At 43.1% G+C, this 27126-nt stretch overlaps 1 protein-coding gene across 4 annotated transcripts in view; it reads right to left on the bottom strand.

Moving 5' to 3' along the window:
- The window catches only part of arhgef6 (Rac/Cdc42 guanine nucleotide exchange factor (GEF) 6), an 81746-nt gene that overhangs the window by 37891 nt on the left and 16729 nt on the right, over nt 1-27126 (bottom strand). For 3 of the 4 annotated variants that reach the window (XM_078412245.1, XM_078412247.1, XM_078412246.1), the window contains exons 4-6: nt 6714-6841; nt 5267-5468; nt 1194-1264 (exon numbers count right to left, since the gene is read on the bottom strand). In XM_078412245.1, coding sequence (XP_078268371.1) covers nt 1194-1264; nt 5267-5468; nt 6714-6841 — 401 coding nt within the window. Of the gene's footprint in view, nt 1-1193; nt 1265-5266; nt 5469-6693; nt 6842-27126 lie in introns of those variants that run through there. The other variant, XM_078412248.1, reaches the window with a different exon arrangement.

The raw sequence follows: 27126 nt of genomic DNA, 5'->3' as shown, positions 1-27126 counted from the left end.
CGCGAGGGGCAACCTTTTCACTCATAGAGTGGTGGAGATATAGAATGAGGAACGAGGAGTTGGGCCGATGGGTCTGTTTCCGTGACTCTAGAACAGCGTTGTAGATCACTTACATTTATTTTATAAAACAGATCTGCCTTTGACTTAATTTGCATTCATTTTGCATATCCAATACCACAACACATTGGGATGTAGGTAGCTAACAGAACTTGCCTTCAAGATATTTAGTTAAATAAATATTAGATGAAAGCTGAAGACTATGTTACGCCCACTCGTGTGTTGACAGAAGATAAAGAATGCATTTCCTGAACAATCTCAAATACCCCTCGCGTGACAATGGCATCACGATATCACTCCCATAGAAGAATATCTGGTTTCCTAGTTCCATGACGAGTACATTGATTTCCTTTGGGTGCCCGCATGGTTAGTGGAGAGCTCTCTCATTACCAGGCAGAGGGTCCTGGGATGAAGCCCCATGGCAGAGACATGGTTCAGAATGAGTGCTGTCCTGTCACATGCCATCATTCAGATGCAGATAAGGTTCTACCTGATCATCCACGTGGCCTAAAAGATACCATGGTTTGACTGAATGATAAATAAATTAGATATACCATTATTTATCTCTGAAATATCTGTTGAAAATAAATAATCAATTATTTCAGTGATCACACTTTGTAAGCTGCATAGCATTCTGGAACACCCAAGGGTGTAAAAGGCACAGCAGAAATGCAAGGCTGCTATGAAAAAGGAAGGTTACATTGACTGTTGCCCACATGCCCCATGGTAGGGAGGGTCCAACTGCAGAGCAGCAGCTACATTGTACGTCAGTTCTGGAGAAAGCCAGGCTGAGGGGGGAGCTCCACTTCAAACATATGCTGTCAGATGTTCAGACTGCTTCTGTTGAGAAAGCTATGTCAAGACAAAAGGCAAGGGGAGGGGAGAGAGAGGGCTTTGATGCAGAATGCGAGTGTGGGACGAGATTCACATTGTGTGAGCCCAGGGCTGTGCCGACAGATGAAGAGCAGATAGTAATTTATAAAAATAGCAAATGATACCAGTTAAAAACGGTCAGTTCCTTTGTCCCAATTTAAAACGAGATATTTTGTAAACAGATTACAAGCTACATTACATGCAATATTTCATTAAATAGAATTACAGCAATTGAAATAGAGCCAAGCCAGGAAGGCACTTACCAAACTGTAATAATTCTTTGTAACAGAAGGTGTCTCATGTCCTTTCAGCGACTTGGGGGAAAGTGGCTTATCTGCAAGTGAATAATATGTTTGCTAAGTTATTAAATCAGACCACATCTGAAGCATAATGAGCAATTGTGGACGACAGATGCTAGTTTATTAAAAAAAACTGAGTGCTGGAGTAACTCAGTGGGTCAGGCAGTACCTCTGGAGAACATGGATAGGTGATGTTTTGGATAGGGACCCCTCTTTAGACTGGTTTGAGGGGGAGGAAAGCTGGTAGAGGGGGACAAAGGCCAGCGATGAAAAGACAGGTGTATGACAAAAGGACTGAAGAATTGTGCATTTTGAAGCTAGAGGAAGGATTGTAGGTGGAAAGGGAGGAGGAGGGGAGAAATAAGTACGTCCAGGAGAGGCAGAGGGGATAGGAGCAGGGGAGAAAGGGAGGGGGGGGGCGGGGAGAGTTGTATGTAGTTAACTAAAATTGATTCAATGTTCATACCAGCGGGTTGTAAGCTGTCCAATATGAAGTGCTGTTCCTCCAGTTTGCCTGTGGCCTCACTCTGGCAATGAAGGAGGCCCAGGACAAAAAGGTCAGTGTAGGAAGAGGAGTTAAAATGGTTAATAACCGGGAGATCCAGCAAGCCTTGGTCCATGTCTGACAAAAAGGTCACTGAGTCTACGCTTGGTCTTGCTGATGTACAGGAGGCCACATCGGGAACACTGGATGGAGTGGATAAGGTTAAAGGAGGTACAGTGCCCTCCATAATGTTTGGGACAAAGACCTATCATTTATTTATTTGCCTCTGTGCTCCACAATTTGAGATTCGTAAGAGAAAAAAAAATCACATGTGGTTAAAGTGCACATTTGTCAATTTTTTTTAAAGCCATTTTTATACATTTTGGTTTCACCATGTAGAAATTACAGCTGTGTTTATACATAGTCCTCCCATTTCAGGACACCATAATGTTTGGGACACATGGCTTCACATGTGTTTGTAATTGCTCAGGTTTGTTTAATTGCCTCCTTAATGCAGGTATAACAGAGCTCTCAGCACCTAGTCTTTGCTCCAGTATTTCCATCACCTTTGAAAACTTTTGTTGCTGTTTACCAGCATGAGGACCAAAGTTCTGCCAATGAAAGTTAAAGAAGCCATTATGAGACTGAGAAACAAGAATAAAAATGTTTGAGACATCAGCCAAACCTTAGGCTTACCAAAATCAACTGTTTGGAACATCATTAAGAAGAAAGAGAGCACTGGTGAGCTTACTAATCACAAAGGGATTGGCAGGACAAGGAAGACCTCCACAACCGATGACAAAAGAATTCTCTCTATAATAAAGAAAAATCCTCAAACATCTGTCCGACAGTTCAGAAACACTCTTCGGGAGTTTGGTGTGGATTTGTCAATGAGCACTGTCCGCAGAAGACTTCATGAACAGAAATAGAGGCTACACTGCAAGATGCAAACCACTGGTTAGCTGCAAAAATAGGATGGTCAGGTTACAGTTTGCCAAGAAGTACTTAAAAGTGCAACCACAGTTCTGGAAAAAGGTCTTGTGGACAGATGAGATGAAGATTAACATACCAGAGTGATGGCAAGAGCAAAGTATGGAGGAGGGAAGGAACTGCCCAAGATCCAAAGCATACCACCTCATCTGTGAAACACGGTGGTGAGGGTATTATGGCCAGGGCATGTATGGCTGCTGAAGGTACTGGCTCACTTGTTGTCATTGATGATACAACTGCTGATGGTAGTAGCATAATGAATTCTGAAGTGTATAGACACATCCTATCTGCTCAAATTCAAACAAATGCCTCAAAACTCATTGGCCGGCGGTTCATTCTACAGCAAGACAATGATCCCAAACATACTGCTAAAGCAACAAAGGAGTTTTGCAAAGCTAAAAAATGGTCAATTCTTGAGTGGCCAAATCAATCACCCGATCTGAACCCAATTGAGCATGCCTTTTATATGCTGAAGAGAAAACTGAACTGGACTAGACCCCAAAACAAGCATAAGCTAAAGATGGCTGCAATACAGGCCTGGCAGAGCATCACCAGAGAAGACACCCAGCAACTAGTGATGTCTATGAATCGGAGACTTCACGCAGTCATTGCATGCAAAGGATATGCAACAAAATACTAAACATGACTACTTTCATTTACATGACATTGCTGTGTTCCAAACTAGTGGTCTGTCCCCTTTGGAAATCAATGCCGCCCATCTCCTCACTCACTGTCTCTTCTCTGTATCTTACAACTTGAGTGTCAAGCTTCTGCAGTCAGACGCAGTTGGCAGTACAATGCTGCTCCAAAAAGTAACAGGGTTTCAGTAAAAACATATGCTCTAATTCCTGGGTATTGATCCGGTGTAAAATGCACAATTAAGCATTTGAGCCCTGGTTGAGGAGGAAGCTTTGAATCCAGCAGGCTATTTATCATTCAGTTTTGCTTTGTAGCCTTGGCACTGTGGTGGGCCGAGCCACCTGATGGGCTGCACCAGTACAGAATGCCAGGCTTACTATTTACTCTGACCATGAAATATGGTGGCTAGTAGGTGAAGTACTGACACAAACAAGGGGCTTTTAGCTTATGCAGTGTGATTTCAAAGGCAGGATGTAGAAAACTAAATGTGAGTCCAGAGCAGAGAACAGAGTGACATGGGACATAAACGTACAGATGAAGATCAGGAGGCAATTCAAACCCACTAACATTTAATAAAATCATGGCCTCCCTGTCTTAACCTCAATTCTGTATCGCCATTTACAAATGGTAACGTTCCTGCCCCCACCCGACCCATGATTATCAAGTATCTCTCTCTCTGCGCCTACAGGTAGTTCTGCTGTAACGTGATAGCTGTATTTCTACGAAGGTTTGTGTTATAGAGAATCATGTTATTAAACCAATTGCGTCAATGGGGAAACGTGGGTTAGGAGCAGGAGAGTTTTAGACTCACAAATACAAAGCTTTTTCCCCCTGCAGATCTTTTTAATACCTATAAGTTTATTTTTGTTACTGCGAGTTAAAACTACTCAAGGCTGAATGTTACATGTGGCATTCAACATCTACAGTTCTTTGTGTCTCCTTGAAGCCCTCTAACCACCTGTGATGCCACTTTCAGGGAGCTGTAGACTTAAACCCCTCCCCCCCAGGTCTCTACCCAACATTGATTTGTGCGCTTCCACTTATTGTTAATATCATATCCAGATTTGCCATTCCAAAAAGCACCTTCTCACAGTTATTGGGATTAAATTCTCTCTCCCAACACCATGTCCAACTTTATATTTGAGCTGTGCCCTGCTGTAGCCACAGACAACCTCCCTCGCTATCCACACAGCACCAAATATCATGTCAGTTTATTAATCATATTTCCTACATTCACATCCAAGTGGTTAATGTACATCAAGATCATTTTCATCTACAAAATTTATTGCAGTCAATCATCCAAGTTTCACAGCAACATATCGCAAACCAGCAACCTTTACCTTGAAGAAGGACAAGGGCAGTAGGAGCAAGGGAACACCACTGTAGTCGTGTCTCTCTACAAGTTGCACATTATCCCGACTTTGAAATATATTGCTGTCTTTCTTCATTGAAAGTCAAAATCCTTGGCTGCCTTTCCTGATAGCACTGCTGGAGCACCTCCACCAGAAGGATTGCAGTAGTTCAAGGCGATAGCTCACCACTACCTTTTTGGGCAATAAAATGGGGCATTAAACGCAGGCTTCACTGGTGACCACCCACATGGCATAAGTTAGTAATAGTCATGGTGAATTGTACAGATAAGGGGCTAAAGAAAATTAAAAATGAGTTTTCAGAGAGTAAGACCAAGATGGCTGCTAAAAGCTATCAATATTTTCAAGAACAGGTTTACTGTCAATTATCTACTTTGTGTGCAGCCACCAGATAGTTGACAAAATAAATTATGTCTATTTTATTTGATGCAGAAAATTGGAAAAAAGACAGAATGTGCAAAATAATGAAAACTTTCATGCCTCTCACTTAGATGGGCACCGTGATTTAGAAACTTAACCGACTATGCTGGCCAGAGGTCAGGCGGGGCACTCACCATTGGCTTTTATCTCCCGAACATAGTTGCTGGGGAACCATCCTGACCTTCCTTTGAACGAGCCTTCCCACCATCCTCCGTCTTCAACTCGAGTGACATAAAGAATGTCGCCTTTCGAGAACGAGAGCTCGTCCTCGTTGTTCTGCTTGAAGTTGAACTTGGCTTTCACCACCATCTGATGGCTCCCATTCTCAGTCATCTCCTGAAACAAACAGTCGCTCACTTATCAGACAGACGTTGTAGTGAAGTGGTCAGAGAGATGGAATAGTTCAGCTGTGGAACAGGCCATTCAGCCCCTTCTACCTGTTCTGCTACACCATGAAACCAGTGCTGATTTAATTTAGTTTAGAGATACAGCATGGAAACAGGCCCTTTGACCCATCAAGTCCACGCCAATCATCAATCACCCATTTAAACTAGTTTTATGTCATTCTGTTTTCGAATCCTCTCCCTGCACATTAGGGACAATTTTTATATAGGCAAATTAACTGACAAACCTGCACGTCTTTGGGACATTGGAGGAAACGGGAACACACGGAGATACCCAAAAGGTCACAGAGAGAATGTGCAAACTCCTGACAGACAGCACCCAAGGTCAGGATCGAACCCTAGTCTGGTGCTGTGAAGCAGCAGCTTTATCAATTGCGCCACTGTGTCACCCATTTATCCATCTTAACCCCTGCATTTTTTTTATACCTTAAGTTAAAATAATCTAATCGGTAGATTAATAGTTTAAATAGCTTAATAAAAGGAAAATATTATCCGGGGTTCAAAAGTATTGATGGCAATTTTTAAGTTGTGGAAATAATAACAATCCATGTTTAATATGAACCACACAATCATATTGCACAGGAGACCAATCAGTCCATTACACCTGTGCTGGCTCCATGTAAGTCCTGCCGTACTTGTATAACATTGTATGAGGATAATTGTGCATTAACTATATGAACATTAAGGATTGTTTTTTGTCTAAATTTGGCATAGTCGGGGAAAATTTGCTCCAGTTAAGAAATAATTATTGTCTGTGGGAGATTGTTTGCATAACACATTTGGGGGGGGTGGTCCACAGGGGACTGAGGTGCATCATTTTTGAAGTATTCTGAAGGTGAGACCTTAACAACACTCAATCACTTCAAGATGCATCAGGGGATTCAGCAGTGTTCTTTAAACAGCAAGGAGGAAATAGAACTCACTCTCAGAGGCAAACAAAAGTTTGAAAGGAAATGTGGACAGGAGCATGGAAGTGATATGTATGGGGATGAAGCACGAGGGAGCTTGTGTGGCACTTCGACACCAGTCAGGCTGATGCATAGTGTGCTCCTGGCACATATATTAGTAAAACAATTACTACGCCAAAAACAAAAGCAGCCTTGCTTCTCCAAAAGAATCAGATATATTCACTGTAATCTAGCTTCCTTTCCACCCACCTTCACAGGAGATACATTACCAAGTGCTTTGACTGCCTCCGCAGACTCCTGGCTGCTTTAGTGGCTGGGGCTTGAGAGCTGCTCGAGGAATTAGCAGAGTTACTGTGATTGTGTGAAAATGAGGAGCATGTCCTTCCACTGCCTCGCTCTAAATGAAAACAAACAAACACACACATCTGAACATGGCTGCCGATCACTTCTCTTAACAGAAGACAGTTAGCAGATTTTACATTAATTCTTTCATACTTTCATAGATGCAGCGGCTCGGAAATAAAAAGGAAATATGCGTCCTTCCTTTCTGCAGCAATGGTAATCTACAATTATTCTAAACTCAAAACACGCACCAGATTTTATTTAAATTTGCTTTGCAGAATGGGGACATTCTGGCAAGCCTGCATCTCTCAGTTCCCCGAGGTGTGATGGTAGTGAATACCTGCATTGTGTTGTCATGGGATCCTGGTTACATTTTGAAACACTCTGATCTAAGCTCAGCTGAGGAATTGAGGGTTACAGAGAAATAGCACAGAAGAGGCCAGCATGAACTAGCCATGATCATATTGAACATTGGGGTAGGCTTGAGGGGTCGGGTAGACAATAGCTGCAGGAGTAGGCCATTCGGCCCTTCGAGCCAGCACCGCCATTCAATGTGATCACGGCTGATCATTCTCAATCAGTACCCCGTTCCTGCCTTCTCCCCGTACCCCCTGACTTCGCTATCCTTAAGAGCTCTATCTAGCTCTCTCTTGAATGCATTCAGAGAATTGGCCTCCACTGCCTTCTGAGGCAGAGAATTCCACAGATTCACAACTCTCTGACTGAAAAAGTTTTTCCTCATCTCTGTTCTAAATGGCCTACCCTTTATTCTTAAACTGTGGCCCCTGGTTCTGGACTCCCCCAACATTGCGAACATGTTTGCTGCCTCTAGCGCGTCCAATCCCTTAATAATCTCATATGTTTCAATAAGATCCCCTCTCATCCTTCTAAATTCCAGTGTATACAAGCTTAGTCGCTCCAGTCTTTCAACATACGACAGTTCCGCCATTCCGGGAATTAACCTAGTAAACCTACGCGGCACGCCCTCAATAGCAAGAATATCCTTCCTCAAATTTGGAGACCAAAACTGCACACAGTACTCCAGGTGCGGTCTCACTAGTGCCCTGTACAACTGCAGAAGGGTAGCCTGCTTCTACTTTGTGTTCTTGTAAAGGAATACCAGAGACGATGGGCTAAATGGACTTCTTCAAAATCACAGAATGAAACGAAGCAGGAGGAAGCTGCAACCACTGACTCATGATCTACCAGTTTTTTTGTTTTGGAGGGAAGTGGTGAGATTTAAGTGGAGAGGAAATAGTGAAATACACTCTCTGAACCTCAAGACAGATATCACACTTCAATGTTCCTATTTAGTATCAACTATTTCTGCCTTCAGGGAAGTTCTAACCAATAACATGAATTCCTATTAGTGACATACACTGGTAATTCTACCAGTAAATGGAAATCAAAAATAAGTAAAGGCATGATTCCGCAGTTGGACTTTGTCGGCAGGGCATCCCAATCATCTGGCATTCGGGAGTGCCCACCGCACTACACAGCTTGTATATTCTCAGTGCAGCATCAAGGGAGTGCCACACAGTCACAGGGGCAGTCTTTCAGCTGAGATATTGAACCATCTGTTCTATCAGGTGAACAAAGATGCCCATGCCATTACTTCAAAGGAGTGCAAGGCAGTCTACATATCTGTTGTGCTGCTGTAAGTAAGAATTTCATTTTTCCATTTCAGGACATATGACAGTAAAGCACTTTTGAGTCTCTTAACTCTTGACCCGGGTAATAGTCATACCCCAACAGACATTACTAAAAGAGATAATAGAGGGAACTGCAGATGGTGGCTCACAAAAAAAGACACAAAGGAGTCTTCTAACCTCATCTCACACCTTTTATCTTCTGATTTCTGGCCTTTGCCTAACCATCTGCCTCTCAACCCCACACGCACCCGTGTCCACCTGATACACCAGGCTTTGTCCTGGCCCTTCTCTTCCAACTTTCTCCCCCCTCCCTCCACCATAATCAGTATGAAGAAGGGTCCTGACCCTAATCGATGTTCTGCAGAGATGTTGCCTCACCCACTGAGTTAGGCAACATCTCCAACCCTGATGCCTTTTTTTAAACTAAAGGAGATAATTGGTCAGCAGCACACAATCGATTGTTCGAAAACTGTGTTTAATTTCCCGGCATCGCAAAAGGACTTGATTGGTTTTTGATTTGGATGGCCTGAGTTACCGAAGGTGCAATGCTTGTTTGTAACTTTCCCACGTGGTAACTGTGAGCTTCGACAATTGGTGGAAATTAAACCTGCTGGCCACACAGATATAGAAAAGCAAAAAAATACAGATGCTGGTAATGTGAAAGAAAAAACAGGAAATGCTGGAAATTCTCAGAAGCTCATACAGCAAATGATCAAAGGTCAGCGGCCTGAAACGCTGCCTGTTTCTCTCTATACATGACCCACGCAATTGTCGAACTTGTAAACAAGGTGCTTTAAAAAGCTGTGACTGATTTGACAGAAAGTTTTATTCAGGCCAACCTCAAGTAAACACACCTCCTCTGCAGGGAAGAGTTGTAGTGCAGTAATTGTGTACATTTTTCCTCTGTGTGTGCAGTTTGACCAATGACTGTGCACCCCATGATGCCATTACAGGAACATTTAATACAGTTCACACTGCCTACCAAATCCCTGATGGCCCAGTGACAATGTTGACCAAGGAAAGTTGGCACACGTTTCCCTTTCATTTTTGAAGCGTCTGTGTGCGGCTGGGGTGCGATGGCCCAACCCCTCTGACTGTTTTACATGTGTAGATAGGAACTGCAGATGCTGGCTTACACCAAAGATAGATACAAAATGCTGGAGTAACGCAGCGGGTCTCGACCCGAAACATCACAAATTCCTTTTCTCCAGAGATGTTGCCAAGAAGGGTTTTGACCTGAAACATCATCTGCTCCTTTTCTCCAGAGATGTTGCCTGACCCGCTGAGTTACTCCAGCATTTTGAGTCTATCTTCTGACTAATTTACACAACCGACTGCCTAATTTGGTCACAAACAAAGTTAATGCGATTGGAAACTACATTTGTGAAAATGGAAATGTGAAATAAAGACAAAGAATTCTAGAAATATTCAGCAAGCCAGGAAGTGGCTGTGATGAGAGAAACATGTTTCAGGCCCATGAACTTTCATCAGTCAACTATTAGCGAGAGGCAGATGACAAGCTTGGGTCTGGGGCAGTTTTTTCGCCACAGAGGACAGTGGTGAACATCGAATTGTGACCATTGACATCAGATTCACAATCGCTCCGCTGGAGCACTCATCCCCCAACTCTCCCACATTTTGGTGTCTTCTTTAGAAACACCAGTAGCTGTTTCCAGAGCTTTGACAAAACGTACTGCAGCATACCCAATTCTTCTCTCAAAGGAGGAAATGATGACAGGGTCGATAATTATGAACTTCCTGCTTACTGAGTAAAGAGGAACCAAAGGACAGGAACAGCCACCAAACTCTCGGCTTAAAATTGCTATCACACAAGATGTTTTTATTTCTGCTTTGTCACAAAAGTAAAATCAAACGGCAGATTTATTAACAGTGTTGTTAACAGCCGGCATGAACAATAGTGAAAGACACGGTGGGGGGGGGGAAATTTTACTTGAGCAACTTTTTTCCACATCTCTCACGGCTGATGGCCTCCTCCTGTACTCTAAACTCAAACCCACCATAAATCAATAACGTTTCTTAGAAAAAGAAAAAAAAATGTCTCCACAATTTCAGTAGATTGATAATTAAATAAAACAAAATATTAATTTCACCTCCAGAAAAGTCCATTGGGCCTACTGTGTTAACAAAGGCCAACAAGAGAACTATATGAGAGATTGATTTCACTTCCAGCCCGTGGCCTCTATCCCAGAGAAGCTCAACTAGATCTCAAATGCAAGAGGATTTCTTCCCATCAGGCAGTATGTTCCAGATCCTCATTGCCCTCTGAGTAACAATATTCTCCACAACACCCCACCCATATTTCCACCAAACACCTTAAATCTCTGCTGCTCAGTTATTGTTTGCTAGGAAAAGAGGATTAGGCTCTTCATGTTTACCTTGATTTCAACTTGATTTACTCGTCAATCGGTCTCCTTTCTCCGAAGAAAACTTTCTGGATATCAATTTCCTTCCAAAACTAAAACGAGCCAGCCCTGGCAACCATACAATCCATCCCCTGTGATCTAGGCTGAGAATGTAAGGGACCACCCCCTCAAGGGTCTACACATCATGAGGACACAAAGTGTTGGAGTAACTCAGCGGGTCAGGCAGTTACTGAGCTATTCCAGCACTTTGTGTCCTTTTGTGTAAACCAGCATCTACATTTCCTTGTTTCTACACATCAGGAGCTTGCCTGATCTGACCTTCAGTTTTGTGTGCATGCCAAATGTTCGGGAAGCTTAACATCTATACAGCAACTTTAATACCTCCCTATGTGAATAGAGAAAGGCTTGGATAGAGTTGATGTGGAGAGGATGCTGCCACTCGTGGGAGAGTCTAGGACCAGAGGTCATAGCCTCAGAATTAAAGGATGTTCCTTTAGGAAGGAGATGAGGAGGAATTTCTTTAGTCAGGGTAGTGAAGCTGTAGAATTATTTGCCACAAAAGGCTGTGGTGGGCGTCAATGGATATTTTTAAGGCACAGATTCTTGATTAGTACGGTTAGGGGTTTGGGGGAGAAGACAGGAGAATGGGATTAGGAGGGGGAGATAGATCAGCCATGATTGAATGGCGGAGTAGACTTGATGGGCCAAATGGCCTAATTCTCCTATCACATGACCTTATGCCCTTTGGCATTAAAACTGAGCATGGCATCAAGTTATGTTGGGCAATGGAAGAACACGTGACCAAAGACTGAACAGTGCGAGGAAGAAATTTAAAGCAGAGTGAAAAAGAGATCGACATGAAGGGGACGGATTCCTTCATGTCTCCCACATTCTTGTTTCCACTATGGGATATCTTTTTCCCACAACCGCACTGATGCAGCCGTTGAAGGGAATCGGACATATGACTGAATGGGATCAAATACACCGATCTATGTAAAACAAAGCGGCTCGGCCTAATTAAACTGCTCTGAGCCTCCTTGAGGGGATGAATCATCTCCTTCCATGTTGTCAGACTGAATGTGCTAAGGTCAATGGGATGAAGCCAAACACACATTAATCCTTTAGCCTTTGACCAAAGCGGGAGGTACCATACCTCAAGGAGGAAATTAGGAATACTATGGACATCTGCAACAATCGAAGGCTGCAAAGTCATCTCACCATGCAGAGGTGTAATAATGTGTACTTATAAAATGTACAATATAGTAAAACATCCCAATGCACTCAACTCAGTGCAACAAAAATGGATGAGAGTAAATTGTCATTACGGCAACTGACCAAAAGTTTGGATTTGAATCTGGAATAAGATTTCATTCTGACATTTTTTAGGGAAGAGAGAAATGGGGAGGTTTAGAGTGGTGTGGAGTGAGATGAAGTTCGGTGAGGTTTATGCAGGGAATCATAGCAGACCTGCAGCCGCTGAAGGTACTGCCACCTGTGATGGAAAGATGAAAATGGTACGTACTGTAAGCAAGTCAGCAGAAATACTTGAATCTGTGAGACTCGGAGAGATGACCAAGAGTTGCCATTTTCTGCCGCCATCCATAGCATGTAGAATAGGCATTTCACCATATCTTTGCACATGACATTAAGCTGACTTTGGGAGAGAGGTGAGGTGATGGAGGGATGAGAATTTTACAGTCGAGTCCTCTATACGAGTAGCCGGTGTAAGACAACAGGCAGAGGGGAAATTGTGTGGGAGAGCAAAGTTTACACAAAGACCAGAGCTCGTGCTTCCCTTTTTAGGTAGAAACAACCAAGGGGAAATTCACCCACCGCTTTTGAATACCTGCCAGAAATTAAGATAGAACAAAGCATCTTACAGCATTACACAACCGTGCCCATCTGCGTTCCTATTCTTCATGTCTTAAAATAAAACCTGAGCCCTTGTCAGATGTTGAGGTCATACATTCTGAAGCAGGATTAGAGAAACAAGCACAGAATGTCAACTGGTGCTCTAAATACCCCTGCCACCTGACCCTCTCATAGCCACATCTCAGAGCTAGCACCTGCAGCTGAAGATTAACCATGTGTCGCTGCACAGTTGACAATCATTCTTGAAGCATATTTTAAATGTTGCAAAATGATCTTGCACATCTCAGTCAAATTGAGCAATTTTGCGGCATCTCCTTAACCATTCCTTTGCTCCTATTTCCCATCTCCCCAACTGCAGGAAGCACAGAAATCTGGGTGGTTGAACCATGACACGGTTCAAGTCCTATGCCAGAGACTCAATAACGTCAACCATTAACTTCTAATACAATTACCACAGAATCAGAAGGGCAGATGATGGAGCACTACAAAGTGGAGGGACAGGGGTGAGAAAATGCCAGTGACAGAGGGCAGTGCAGAGGGGTGCCACACCCTTAGAGGACAATGCTGAGAGAGCTCTACACATTCATCATCTGCAGATGCTGGCACTGTGAGGTTTGTTTGTTGCTTTTCAGAGTGGACAGAGATGGAGCTGCGAAAGGGTTCAGCACTGAGCGTTGCAGTCAGGTTACACATTATTGGAGGAGCAGCACTGAGGAGCACTCTGCTCTTAGCAGGGTAGAACTGAAAGAGCTTTGTATTGCTGAGGAAGGAAGAACCACACTAATAACAGCCCCAGTGGCAAGGAAATGCCACACTATTGGAGGGACATTGGTGAGGAAGCCCTGAACGGTCAAGAGGGACTGTAGTGAGAGGTCACTGATATAGTGTTGGAGGAACAGTGCTGTGGAAGAGGTACTGAGATGGTGCAATACCAGGATGGCCCTATGCCTGAGATACCAACTATCAGTGAGAAAGCAAACTACTATGTAGTCATGGAAAACCCAAGTTCTAATTTGTGCACAAGATTCTCTTACAACAAAATAATGACCCGATGATCCCTTTCCATGCAATGTTGATTTACCACAACTTCAAGAATAGTGTACTACTTTTACATCCTCCTTTGAACCTGAACTTGATTCCTCTGAGAAACTGTTCCATAACTCACCCAACTTATAAACAGATATCTGGAGCAAAGATTGAATATGCAGGCTTCTAGCTTGGGGCAAAGACAGCCAAACCTAGAACCTCTGTATTTTTATATTAGTATAAAATACCTCTGTATTTTTATTGTTATTTCAGTTTAAATTCAAAGCTGATAACTAGATGTGAAAATTAACTTAATTATTGCTTTTTGTAGTCATTGTGTCTTTGATTGGTGATGAGGATCATGAGACTATATAAAGATGAGACGCGCTGAGGAGAACCTTTCAGGATTCAGCACTCAGTAAAGGAAATAGTCCATGCACAACTTGGGAATTCCTTATACTTTGATCTGCTGTTTTGGCAGTAATCTTAGAATATCCCACTCTCCAGACCAGTGGGCAGACAATAAAATTAAAGGCGATCTGAAGCCAAATCATGCGAACAAGGTCAGTTTGGCGATGATTCATTGAGTGCCATGCCTTGGCCTGACACAAGGAGAATGATTATTGATGGAAAACCTCTGGAGATGTAGTTCTACACACCTTTTCTTTTGTAGCTCATCGCAGGGTCAGTTTGACGTGTATAAAGAAACAGGCAAAGACAGATGGTGTCTGGCTAAGTCCTCTAAGACTGAAACCAAGTAAACATATCTCTCAGGTCAGTTTAAAAATACAATTCTGAAAGCAGAAGGTGCCTGCACCCTGACCCTGCCTGGCTCTTGGGCTCCAGCTCCAGTCTTGCCCACATCCTGCCACTGGCTCTTGCTGCCTCAATCCCAGTCTAGACCACACCCTGTTACACTAATTTGCTGTCTCACCCCATTCTGGTCCACACTGGCTACTCGTCTTTGATGCTTAGCCATGGGGTGGAAAGTTCATCTGTGCATTCCCTCCACAGATGTTGCCAGACCCGAGTTCCTCCAGCACTGTGTTTTGTTCAAGATTCCTGCATCTGCAGTTCCTTGTGTCTCCATCTCACAGTTCCTCAGTCTACAAACTGTTGTCTCACAGTTCCTCAGTCTACAAACTGTAACTGAACCACTATCTCTGGGAGTAGGAAACATCTGTGGTGTCAGCAACACCACTTGCCACACAAACCCTCAAATACTCATATTAATGTTCTTGGATAATTGTGAACTCAAAATGAGCAGCTTTCAGCTCTTTCAAAATAACCTACAGCGCTCCCAGCAGACATACAACTCCTGCAGTTTGTAAACTTCCTGCCCCACTGACACTTTCTGTCACATACCCAAACCGCAAGCCACGTACTGCTCTAAGTAGCTATACATTGCACACGCCTACCACCAGAGCCCATTCCCTGAATCCGACCTCAAGATGTGGACAAAGCACTGGCCTGCATGCTGATGGTCACTCACTCAAGTCACATATTAGCATGGACACCTCACATTCTAGCATGGACACTTCTTATTCAGGTCCAGTGCAGGTAGGAAGACATGTTTTCATTCTGAACCATCAGCACCGTTGAGTTTGCATTCCGCCAGAGCAACTGGGGAATTAAATTAAAATTACTCAAATAAATCCAGGGTTTTAAATGATGACAAGTACTGCTTTACACCAGTCTGCAGAGATCAGGCCTGTCTCAGTCGCCGGTGAGACTTTGTCCGTGGCAGGCAGCAAGAGGGTCCTTTGTGTAGTTACTGAAATCAGATCTGTCTCCTTTCTTGGACATGATTACAGCGCCTCAGAGGGCCTCCATTTTCCAGATGTGGAAGATGGGACTGTAAATGTGGTCTAAAGTCCCTTTCTGCCAACTTTTAAAATGTCAGCTTGGATACTACCTGCTCCTGGATTTCCAGAGCCAGCATTGATTTTTTTTGTCATGGATGGCAGCAAAAATGAAAAGTTTGTTGTGAGATGAATGTAAGGACACTCATCGAAAACTCAAACATGGTTTGAAGAAACGTACCTGTTCATCAAACCAGTCCTGAAGTCTTTCAGTAGAAAAGCCAAGAGTTTCTTCACAGGTACTAATTATGGTGAACATCAGAGTGCTGAGGGCATTGGGAGCCATGTTGTTTTGGGAGTGGACAAGCTGTGTGCGAGATGCGTCTCCAAGAAGAGTTTTTATTGCCGGGTCATTGAGAGTGGATAAGATAGTTCAACAAATATCAGGGTCTGTCCTAATGCAGCTAATGTGAACATACTTGCATTGTCTCATTCGGATGGTCGTATAATCCAACAGCTTTGGGTTGCTGGATCAGGGGTATTGCCAAGAGATCTGTGCTTTCTCTCTGATGAGTTAATCCATCATTCTGGTGGGGTTTTAACTGTCTCATTACACCCAGGATTGCCAACAACTTCTAAATCTCACAAGTGTAGAGATTTAAAGAAACTTCCACATCTCTCTGGTGTTTAGAATCATGGTCCTTTGCCCCCTTCTGGGCTTGAGTATAACTCTGCAGTTCACCCTCTCACACAGGTTGCTTGGTCTCTAATCGTCTGTGCCACACAGGAAGGCAAGAGCTCAACTACTAAGCCTGCCTTCCTGAGTAGCACATCAGCCAGAACCACAAATTCAAACAGGAAGCTGCTGATGCTGCAAGTCTCCTACAATCAGCGACACCATCAGCCCAGGGCCAGTGACGCTGCCTCAACTACCTCAGCCCACCAATGACGGCCAAGTGATCCACTGCCAACGTTCTAATCACGCTTACTGTTCGACTCTCTCTGGCTGTTTTCCTTTAACCCCTCTCTCTTTCAAGTTGATCTTTAAGATCTACCTCCAAAGGTCAAGCATCCTTCTTTCGAATAGCGTTAATCATTATCCAATTAAAATTCAGGGACGAGAGGGAGAGTGGCGTCAAGATGGAGAGAAATTGGTTCTCATCAATGCAAAAACAGTGATCTGAAATTTAATTTCAAGTGCATTGTGCTTATTGCGTGCCTTTGTCTGTTTCTCCTTCTACCTCATCCCAAAGCTTATGAGACCACAACAAACATATATGGTTACTTTATCATCACTCCCCTTCGAGATTCTGTGTAATTTTATACTTTATCGAAATGTCTTCAGCATCTGCAAGCACAACTCTCTAACATTGCAGAGTAAGTTATGTCTGCATGCATCACTCTGGTATCTCAATGATATTTTGCCAAAGGAGAAAGGCGGTTATTTTCACAGGCTGTCTCATCACTGCCAGCTGTTCTTTCCAACCTTTCAGATCCAGAAATGAACCCAACCAAGTAGTTGCTGCATTAAAAGACAAAGCTCCATCAACTTTAGCTTTTAAAATTCTAGGAGTCCCCAGAATACGCCAAAAAAAATTGTCAACAGCAAACACTGGCAGAGAAGAGGAACAGTGCTGATGGAGAACCAAGAACCATAGGTTCATGGAACAACAAAGTGCTGGAGGAATTCACCCAGTCAGGTGCATCGTGGAGGAAATGGAGAGACGACTTTCTTGGTTGGGACCCTTCATCTGGGTTACAGGTTCCTCCCAAACATGTTCCACACCGCTCAAATTAGTCACGTTCGAGATACCAAACATTGAATTGCTTACAGTGCCCTCGATAATGCTTGGGACAAAGCCCCGCCATTTATTTATTTGCCTCTGAACTCCACAATTTGAGATTTGCAATAGAAAAAAATCACATGTGGTTAAAGTGCACATTGTCAGATTTTAATAAAGGCCATTTTTGGTTTCATGCATGTAGTAATCATCATCATCATCATATATATACAGCCGGAAACAGGCCTTTTCGGCCCTCCAAGTCCGTGCCGCCCAGCGATCCCCGCACATTAACACTATCCTACACCCACTAGGGACAATTTTTACATTTACCCAGCCAATTAACCTACATACCTGTACGTCTTTGGAGTGTGGGAGGAAACCGAAGATATCGGAGAAAACCCACGCAGGTCACGGGGAGAACGTACAAACTCCTTACAGTGCAGCACCCGTAGTCAGGATCGAACCTGAGTCTCCGGCGCTGCATTCGCTGTAAAGCAGCAACTCTACCGCTGCGCTACCGTACAGCAGTGTTTGAACGTAGTCCCCCCATTTCAGCGCAACATCGTGTTTGGGACACAGAAATGTCATATAAATGAAAGTAGTCATGTTTAGTATTTTGTTGCATATCCTTTGCATGCAATGGCTGCTTGAAGTCTGCGATTCATGGACATCACCAGTTGCTGGGTGTCTTCTCTGGTGATGCTCTTCCAGGCCTGTATTGCAGCCATCTTTGGCTTATGCTTGTTCTGAGGCTTAGTCCCCTTCAGTTTTCTCTTCAGCATATTTAAGGCTGTTTTTTCTGTTACAAATTTCAAATTGTGGTGCACAGAGGCAAATAAATAAATGATGGGTCTTTGTCCCAAACATTATGGAGGGGACTGTACCTCCCCTCCACATGAATTCTGCTCTAAACTGCTTCCTATCTCACTTAATGTTTAACAGAGGAGAATGAAGGGACGTAATTATCTAGAAACGCAGAGCACAGGTTCCCCAAAGAAAGGGCCGGTTGGATTTCTTTTTGAAACAGTTGTTCTCAAGGTTTCCAGATCAGTTTATTGTCACATGTACCAGTTAAGGTACAGTGGGGTACAGGTACTGAGGTGGCTGATTGGAAGGTTGCAGAGGGTGAGGGGTGAGAGTTTAGAGGTGGGTATTGCAATGTGTTCAGAAGAGGAGAGATTGAGGTGGGAGTAGGCAGGATGATGATTGCAGGGAAGCCATGGGAAATCAGGTGGAATGCAAGGGGGTGGTGAGGATATAGATATATGTGTTGGAAAATCACGGACTGCTGTGCAGACTGGACCAAGGAGCCTTCCCTTTTCTCTGGGCAATGTGTGAAGTCTATTACCAGGTAGATCTGATGTCCCCACGTTGTTACCGGGCAGATTCTCGAGCCTTTAGAACCCTAATCGATGTTGGTTAAAAACAAAACCTGCCAAAATGGAAGTAGACTGCCTCCTGACAAAAATTCAACAACCGACCTGCTCTTCAAGGGAAGGTTGTAATTGTAAAGCACATTCACAGCCACAACGTGGCAGCTAATCAATCTCAAGAAATGAATTGCATGTAAAAGGCTTGAAAATGTATCAGTTAAAGAAAGTCAACATATAAATTTAACTCATTTATTCTGCTTTCTGCATCCCATCATTATCTCAGTGCTGATCATTACATTGGGAATCATAGGCTGATTTAGCATTATATAAAAAGGAAGACAAGATGAGATGCTAGTGCATCATGAACCTGCTTAATTATTTACAAAGTTCAAGAGAGAGTTGATTAGAGGCAGACTGTGAGACACAGGGCTGTACCGGGCACTATATAAATGCAAGTATTTCATTTTTTTCATTACAAGGGGTCCCCCCTCGAGGGGCCTTGGATTTTCAAACTTCTTTTGATTTATAAACCTTTGATTTTTGATGTTTGATCAAAGTCTTGAAGCAGCACAAGGCAGCGCTTACTTCAGTCGATGAGTTTAGTCAATGAAGCCTCATCACAGTTGGGCATCGCCCGTGCATCTTGTGCTAATTATGGATGTCGGCACGTTCTGTAGCTTCTGTCGGGCTCTGCTCCTTAGATCAAAACTTTTATCACTGGGATCACAGAAATTCAGAATCTCTTTCTCTTTTTCAAATCTTAAAATTCAGAGCATTTTACAACATAGAAGACATTCAGAGTGTGTGCCTTTGCCTGCTATTTGAAGGATACGTTCCCTTCTTCCTGCCCTTTCTCCATTGTTCTTTACCTTTCCCCCAATAAACTTTGTTAGAAGTTGCCAGTGAATCTATTTCATGTTACTTTACAAGAAGCACATATTTTGTCAACATAATTTGCAGTCTAAAGTATTTCTTTATCCCACCTGGTTTTTTTTGTCAATCCTTTCTTTGACATCCATCCAGTCACCAAAACCCCATCACTGTAATTTCTCATTTATTCCACCTAAACTGCTCCTGGCATTTCTCCAGGAATTCATTCTGACAGGGACATCCCTTCCCTATGCCACACCTTCCTTAGCCTCCTGTGAGCAGATGGTAATGCACATTTCACAGAGGCAGCCAATTTCCAAATATCTGGTTCAGAAAGGCATTTCCAGCCAGATATTATAGAACCCCAACATCCTCCCAGTCCCCATTATCGTTAACAAGTGCTGACATTTGTCCAGGGTAAGTGGTCTTTTGCCTTGGGATTGGGACAGAGTCCCAACCCAGACAGTAAGGCTGTGTGAGGGCAGAATCATATTACAACAGCACAGCAGAGGAACAGGCCCTTTGTCCTACAATGTTTTCATCAGAATGCTTTTCAAGCGGTGGATGGCAGCTATGACAGATGATTGGCTGGCTGATTCCCATCACACTGATGGTGGATACACTACTGCAATGGCATCTAGACATTGCTCTTGACAGAGAGTGGAAATAGCTCCTTTAATAGCAGGCATGGTAATATGCCTTTGAAGATTATTCAACAATTCAGCTCCATAATACGAGAAATCTCCAGCAGTGCACTCCAGCGATGTGTATGAGAGACGGTCAAGCTTTTCAACTAGTTTACTAATGATAGAGGACATCAAAGAATTGCACAATAACATGTAACTAACTGATAGACTGAGTTTACCAGGACCATGATGTTAGTTATTGATAGCATCATAATGCTCAGAATTTTTTGAAGTTATATGCCAGCCCGGAACATAATGGATAACGCTGGAAACTGTAAAATTATTTACTTTCAAGCAAAAAAGAGGAAAGCAGAACATTTCTAAATGCTACGGAAGTGTCAAATGTGCAGAGCTTTACATCCTTTGTTTGCAAGATAAAAGTCAACATGCAGGTTTAGTAAGCAAATAAAAAGACAGGTTGTAACTGGCCGGGAAGTGATTGGACTAGAGGAGGATTCGGGCAAGATTGAAAACGTGCACAATGTGAGCATATTTACCTGGAGAACTTCATACAGTGGATCATAAAGGGGATAAATATGATCTAGGAGGAGTTCATTATCAGTTCTCTAAATTAATTCCTGGGACAAGGGTTTAGTTTAGTAAGGTTTAGAGATACAACACGGAAACAGGCCCTTCGGCCCACCGAGTCTGCGCTGACCAGCCATCGCCGCACATTAACACTATCCTACACACACGAGGACAAATTTACAATTTTACCAAAGGCAATTAACCTACCAACCTATACGACTTTAGAGTGTGGGAGGAAACTGAAGCTGAAAGCCCACTCACAGGGAGAATGTACAAACGTCTTACAGACACCACCCGTAGTCAGGATCGAACACGGGTCTCAGGCACTGTAAGGCAGCAACTCTGCCGCTGCTCCACCGTGGGTTGTTGTCTTTAGAGTGAAGGTGATCGTACTGAAAAGTACAAGACGCGGAGGGGGACTGACAGGGTGGATGGAGGTTCAGGTTCAGGTGCAGCTTCTTCCCTAAAACCATCAGGCCATTAAACACCACAACCTCCAAATAGGCTCCAAACTATATAAACGTGAACATTATTTTTGCATTATTGTCCTTAATTGTATATCCGTTTATATATTATATATATATGTATATATAAATATATATATATATATAAATTAAAAATAAATAAATATATATATATATGTATATATATATATATATATTTATTTATTTTAAAAAAAAAATTTTGTTGTTCATTATGAGTTTTACAGATTAGTATGTTTACTTATCTGTTGTGCTGCTGCAAGTAAGAATTTCATTGTTCCATTTTGGGACATATGACAGACAACAAAACACTTTTGACTCTCTTGAGAGGCTGTTCCTTGTTCCTCAAAACCTCAATGACCACTGGTAATGTCAACACAAAGCCATTCAACTTCACGTCTGATGTTGGTGCAATGCACACCTCCACCAGACCCAGCTCTGATGTGATGGAGCAAGACTCTCCGAAGAGCAGATTCACTCAGTTCTCTTCCCTAGTTTCTGATTCAGACCATGGCCCACTAACGAAGAAATGCCATGGGGAGGAGGGGTGGAGTTGGGCAAACACCTGGTTATCCGATGCAAGGTGCTTTGTGTTTTAGCATTAGGGTGGCTTTCATGCGCCACTCCTCCATCACCAGACACCCGGCCCTTCTTCCATTTGATCCGGATCCAGGTCAGATTGCAACAGTGCCCACTGGGAGAACAGGAGTTAAAGTATACCCAGCACAGCTCTCATTCTGATGCCACCTTTGTGAATGCTGCCAACAGCCCACGAATACAAACACCAAGTGTCACAGTGTACTGAGGTTCTGCCTGTCCACAGCGTTGCAAAGGATCTGCCTGCTGTCGTTGCTGCTGAACGATCCCTTCAGTTGGATCTTGCTGCCCTAGCTTCGATCAAAGAAGAGGTTCTGCGGAATAGAAGCCTCAGACAACAATTCAATCTGGAAGCAGTCAGTAAAGAACATTCTGGGGACCTTGTAGGAGGAGGAGGAGATGGTGGAACCTGTCAGATGGTTCCTAAGTAGATTATTAAAGTCAGTTTGGCACAATGTCTCATTACCAGAACACTAAACAAGCTCCAAGGTCAGAGGTTATGAGAAGAACCCTCCTGGTCAAATCCCTCATGCCCTCAGGCTGAGACGCCCATCCAACTCCATGTGGACCGTGCATGTTTGGAAAGGGTTACACTGGTCCTTGTTGAGGTTTGTTCTGAACAACAGCATAACACAAGACTCCATGCTCTATTGCCATACCTGGGCATGCATCAAGACAAAAACTGACTCCTGCTTAATGATGATACACTTTGGCCTGCCTGAATCGGGTCAAACCTCTTATGCAAGGAGATGCCTGAAGGAGTACGTGTGGAGGAACATAATACACCTCTGTGCAGCCAGAGCAAGGGGTCGATGGGGAAGGATCACTTTCGAGAGTCCTGCTTCCTATGAACATTGAGCCTGCTGTACCAACCTCTCAACCTTTCACTGGGCAATGTTTAAGGATGAAGCATTAATGTGACATTAAGGTGATTATTTTGGGGAAAATATATACTTTACTCATAACGTGTACAACATGAGGGGAAAGTGCTTCACAATGATGACCCAGCTGCTGTAATTGTGGTCAACAAGTTCCAATTCCATCTTCCCTTACTGTTACCACGGTGGACACTTCACACGCTGTTAGTAATAGTTCCCCTTTTGAGGGGTCTGTGCACATTTCACACAATCAGCCACTGCCTTCTTCCACTCTGTTGGAAAGTTTCTTTTTGAGGCCATGTTCAACAGCCTACTCCTGTGCATGAGAGAACATTCCTATAAGTTGCAGTCATTTAGAAACAATGACAGCATCACAGGGAAACCTGTACTCAGGACATGGACAAGTGAGTGGCTCGGATGGAGTCCTCAGAACATGCCGTCGTCGCCGTGGCTATCCCTCAAGGTCGAGGATGGTCTATGTTCCGTTGTTTTTATGAACACTCAGGTGGCTTATGAGTCCAATCCTGGCTTGGAAAGTTCTTTGGCATTCAGGGCAGGTAATTCCAGATGTCAGATCGGGATTTGGTTGTTTCTGCCTCTCTTTCCATTTACTTCTCTTTTCTTCTAATTCTGCACATCTGTTGACTTTAAAGGTCGGTGTTCCTTTTTGGATGATGGTTTGCCAGTTTCCTGTCCTTGGCATTGGTTTCCCAATTTTCGATGTCGATTGGGAAACCAGAACATGCATAATTTTCGATGTCAGAACATGCACAGACCTGGTGGCAGGGGTATTCTCCGACCTTTAACCTGTTTCTACTCCTTTGAGAGACCGGTCATAGCACACCTCAGCCTCCCAGACAACGTGATCCATTGTAATTTGCCAACCACTACAACAGGTCCACAGCAGCACCATCTGCCTGCCCCACACTCATCCCTGGAATTTCTGGTTAATAAGGACACTTCCGTGCTTGTGCCCGTGATGCTACTCCAAGCAAGACTTTTAGTTCGCCTGTACCTCACTGTATTTGCGCATAAGGCAATAAATTCGACTTGGCTTGTCATAATGTCAGACTCCTATTTATTGACTATAACTCCGCCTTCAACCAGACTCATCTCCATCTCCTGGGATTTGAACTCAACTGCCCCTCTGCAAATGGATCCTTGACTTCCTGAGTCCTAGAGTCCCCACCATCAGTACGGTTAGGTGACAAAACAATCCTCAACATCAGAGCCCCCAAAGACTGCGTTCATAGCTCCATACCATAATCCCTATAATTGTGTGCCCTAAGTATGCTTTACCTCCATTTATGACTCTGCAGATGACACCACCCTAGTGGGTTAGCTGTCGAACAATGAGGAGACAGGGTACAGGGAGGAGCTTAGTTGCATGGTGTCAGGACAATAACCTCTCCCTCAACATCAGTAAGCTGAAGGAACTGATCATTGACTTCAGGAAGTGGGGCTGAATCAATGGCGCTGAAGTGGAGATGGTTGAGAACTTCACATTCTGGAGTGTAAATATAACCAACATGTCCTGGACTAATCACATTAACAATATGGCCATGGAAGCACACTAACACCTCTACTTCCATAGAATTCAGCATGCCTCCAATAACTCTGACCAGTTTATACAGATGCACCATAGAAAGCATCTTATCATATGCATCACAGCTTAGTATAGCAACTGATCCGCACAAGACTACACGAAATTCCAGACTTGTGAACACAGCCCAGTCTATCACACAGAACAACCTCCTCCCTATTCCTCCATCTATACCTCACATTGCCCAAGAAAGCAGGCAATATAATCGAGGACCTCTCTTCTCACCTCTCGCGCCAGGCAGAAAATACACATGCTTGAAAACATTTACCACCAGCTTCTTCCTCTCCTTTATCAGACACTTGAATGAACCTCTCAAATGCTAAGGATGAATTCCTGATCTTCCAATCTATCTTGTTACGGCACTTGCATATTTTTTATTTGCATTTCTTCTGTAGTTGCAACACCATATTTTGCACTGTTTATGTTCTCTTTTGTACTAACTGATACACTCATGCTTGGTACAAACCTTTCCACTGTATCTTAGTACTATTACAATAATAAATCAATAAATCTAATACATTCAACTCAACCAGTCGCTGTAGAAACATGTTCCATGTTCTCCACACTCTTGGGTAAAGAATCTTCTTCTGAAGTTGCTTCTGGATCTACTGGTGATTATGATATTTATGGTTACCTGTTTGGATCATTCCAAGAAATGGAAACATCTCTACGCTTCCTTACACGAAGGGCTTTCTCATATGTGTCATCAGGTTCCAACACACAAGAAGCCCATCAGTGGGCGGTCAGGTTTTGTCCCCTGATCTTCAGTGCAGTACTTGTGCAAGCATCACAAAGGACAATGCACTTCACACCCAACATTATCGTGCAATGAGAATATCTATTAAATGATCTCTCACAAATAAACAATTCTTTCCTTCTCTTGAAATATTGTGCTTTTATGGTCTCAATAAAAGATAAAAGACACACTTACAATTGTATAGTAGCTTTCTTGACCTTGGGTCATCCCAGATGAAGTTTGTTAGTGCAGTTCCCGTTGGAAACATGACAATCCCATTGCACAAATCAAGATCCTCTGACAACAATGGTGCAGTAAACTGCTTCAGTGATTGTGGCTGAGGGATGGGCAATGGGCCAAGACTGTGGGGACAACTCATCTGCTTTTCTGCAAAGAGTGCAGCAGGTTCTTTGAATGCATTTAAACATAGCACAAAAAGTAAGGAAATTTGTGTTTGGTAGATTATTTCTTTGTTGTAACAATGCTTCTTGGCAATAAATCTTATACCGTTGGAAAGCCTGTTTATTTCCCTTTTAAATGGTGCCACATTTGTAAGGAACATGCATTTGTGGGATGAGCAGCAGAGCTGAGTATATGGGTTGTGCCCATGAAAAATTTGCCAAAATGTGGCACCATTTAAAAGGGAAATAAACAGGCTTTCCAACGGTATAAGATTTATTGCCAAGAAGCATTGTTACAACAAAGAAATAATCTACCAAACACAAATTTCCTTACTTTTTGTGCTATGTTTAGAATGAATGCTTCACCTTAACATTTCTGGTGAGCTTCAAAAATAGATTGCGCCTTGGTGTTTAATGACAGCGTGCACACGGTCGACCTTGGGTAATCCACTGACGACAATGACAAGTAAGGCAGAAATGAGATTAGTTGCCGATGGAAGAGCTGACTCCAGCACACTGAGACTGGCCTCTGTTTTAATCTCTGCTCTGCTCATATTGTAGTAACAATACATTTTACACGATTATGTTGACAAAATTCATGTTTTTAATGTTTCAAAAACACTCTGCTTGTTTTTAGGGCAACGATTCACTCATTCATTCCCGGGCTATGGGTACCATGGACAAGGCTAGCATTCATGATACAGTATTCCCCAAGATGTCCAAAGGTGGTAAAAGTTCTCTTTGTGAGCTCCTGGCTGCAATTTTACAAAATGATATCTTACTTACGCACATGAAATGACTCCAAAAAGCTCTGTTAAAAGAGTCAGATTTTCAAGAACATTAAGTGGAGAGACAGAGGGAGTTGGGCAGTGAATGAAGGGCATTCAACCAGAAACATTAACACTGTATTTATTCCCACAGATGTTGTCTGACTTGTTGAGAATTTCCAACATGTTTCAGGAACCAGTGTCCAGTCTTAACTGAATCACCACGCTGTGATGTTCCCCTCTGTGTGTCAAGCAATGCTTCCTGATGTCGCTTATGTTCCCCTGGTAAAAGCAGAAGCTATTGGAACAGTAGATATGTTTGTTGTCATTCTCAAAAAGAAGAATGAGGAGTACTTCATTGGTGTAGAAAACAGCAAATGTTACTATTTTATTAATTAAAGGACAAAAGCATGAAACTGCAGGGTAGTTTGCTTACACCTGTCATTTGGAAAACACGAAAATTATTGTTAAAAACATCAGTGGGCACTTAGAAATATTCAGTCATCAGATGAAAGCAATTTGGTGAAAGGAAAACTATGTTTGGCCAATTTAATGGAAATCTCACAGGGATGAGCATGTGCTGTAGACAAAAAAGAACTGGACATAATGTGTTCAGATTTCCAGGAGGCATTTCATAAGGTGGAGTATCAGAGGTTACTGTGGAAAAGAAAAGCTCATTGCGCATGAGGTAACATGTTGGTGGGGATACAGATCAGGCTGGGCTTTTTCTCCTGTTCCAGAGAAAACCTCTTTTGCTTCATAACTATGACATTTGGGTTCATTTTGTTTGATAACTTGGCTCGACCATCAGTGATGCTCTGAGCGTCTGCAGCTCACTTCCTATTTCAAACCCATACTCGGATCGGATGTGTATTCACACTCGTTGACAGACGCACCTC

The sequence above is a fragment of the Rhinoraja longicauda genome, chromosome 15 (assembly GCF_053455715.1).
Source record: "Rhinoraja longicauda isolate Sanriku21f chromosome 15, sRhiLon1.1, whole genome shotgun sequence".
NCBI lineage: Eukaryota > Metazoa > Chordata > Chondrichthyes > Rajiformes > Arhynchobatidae > Rhinoraja > Rhinoraja longicauda.
The sequence above is the reverse complement of the archived record's forward strand: the minus strand, read 5'-3'. Positions and strand labels throughout refer to the sequence as shown.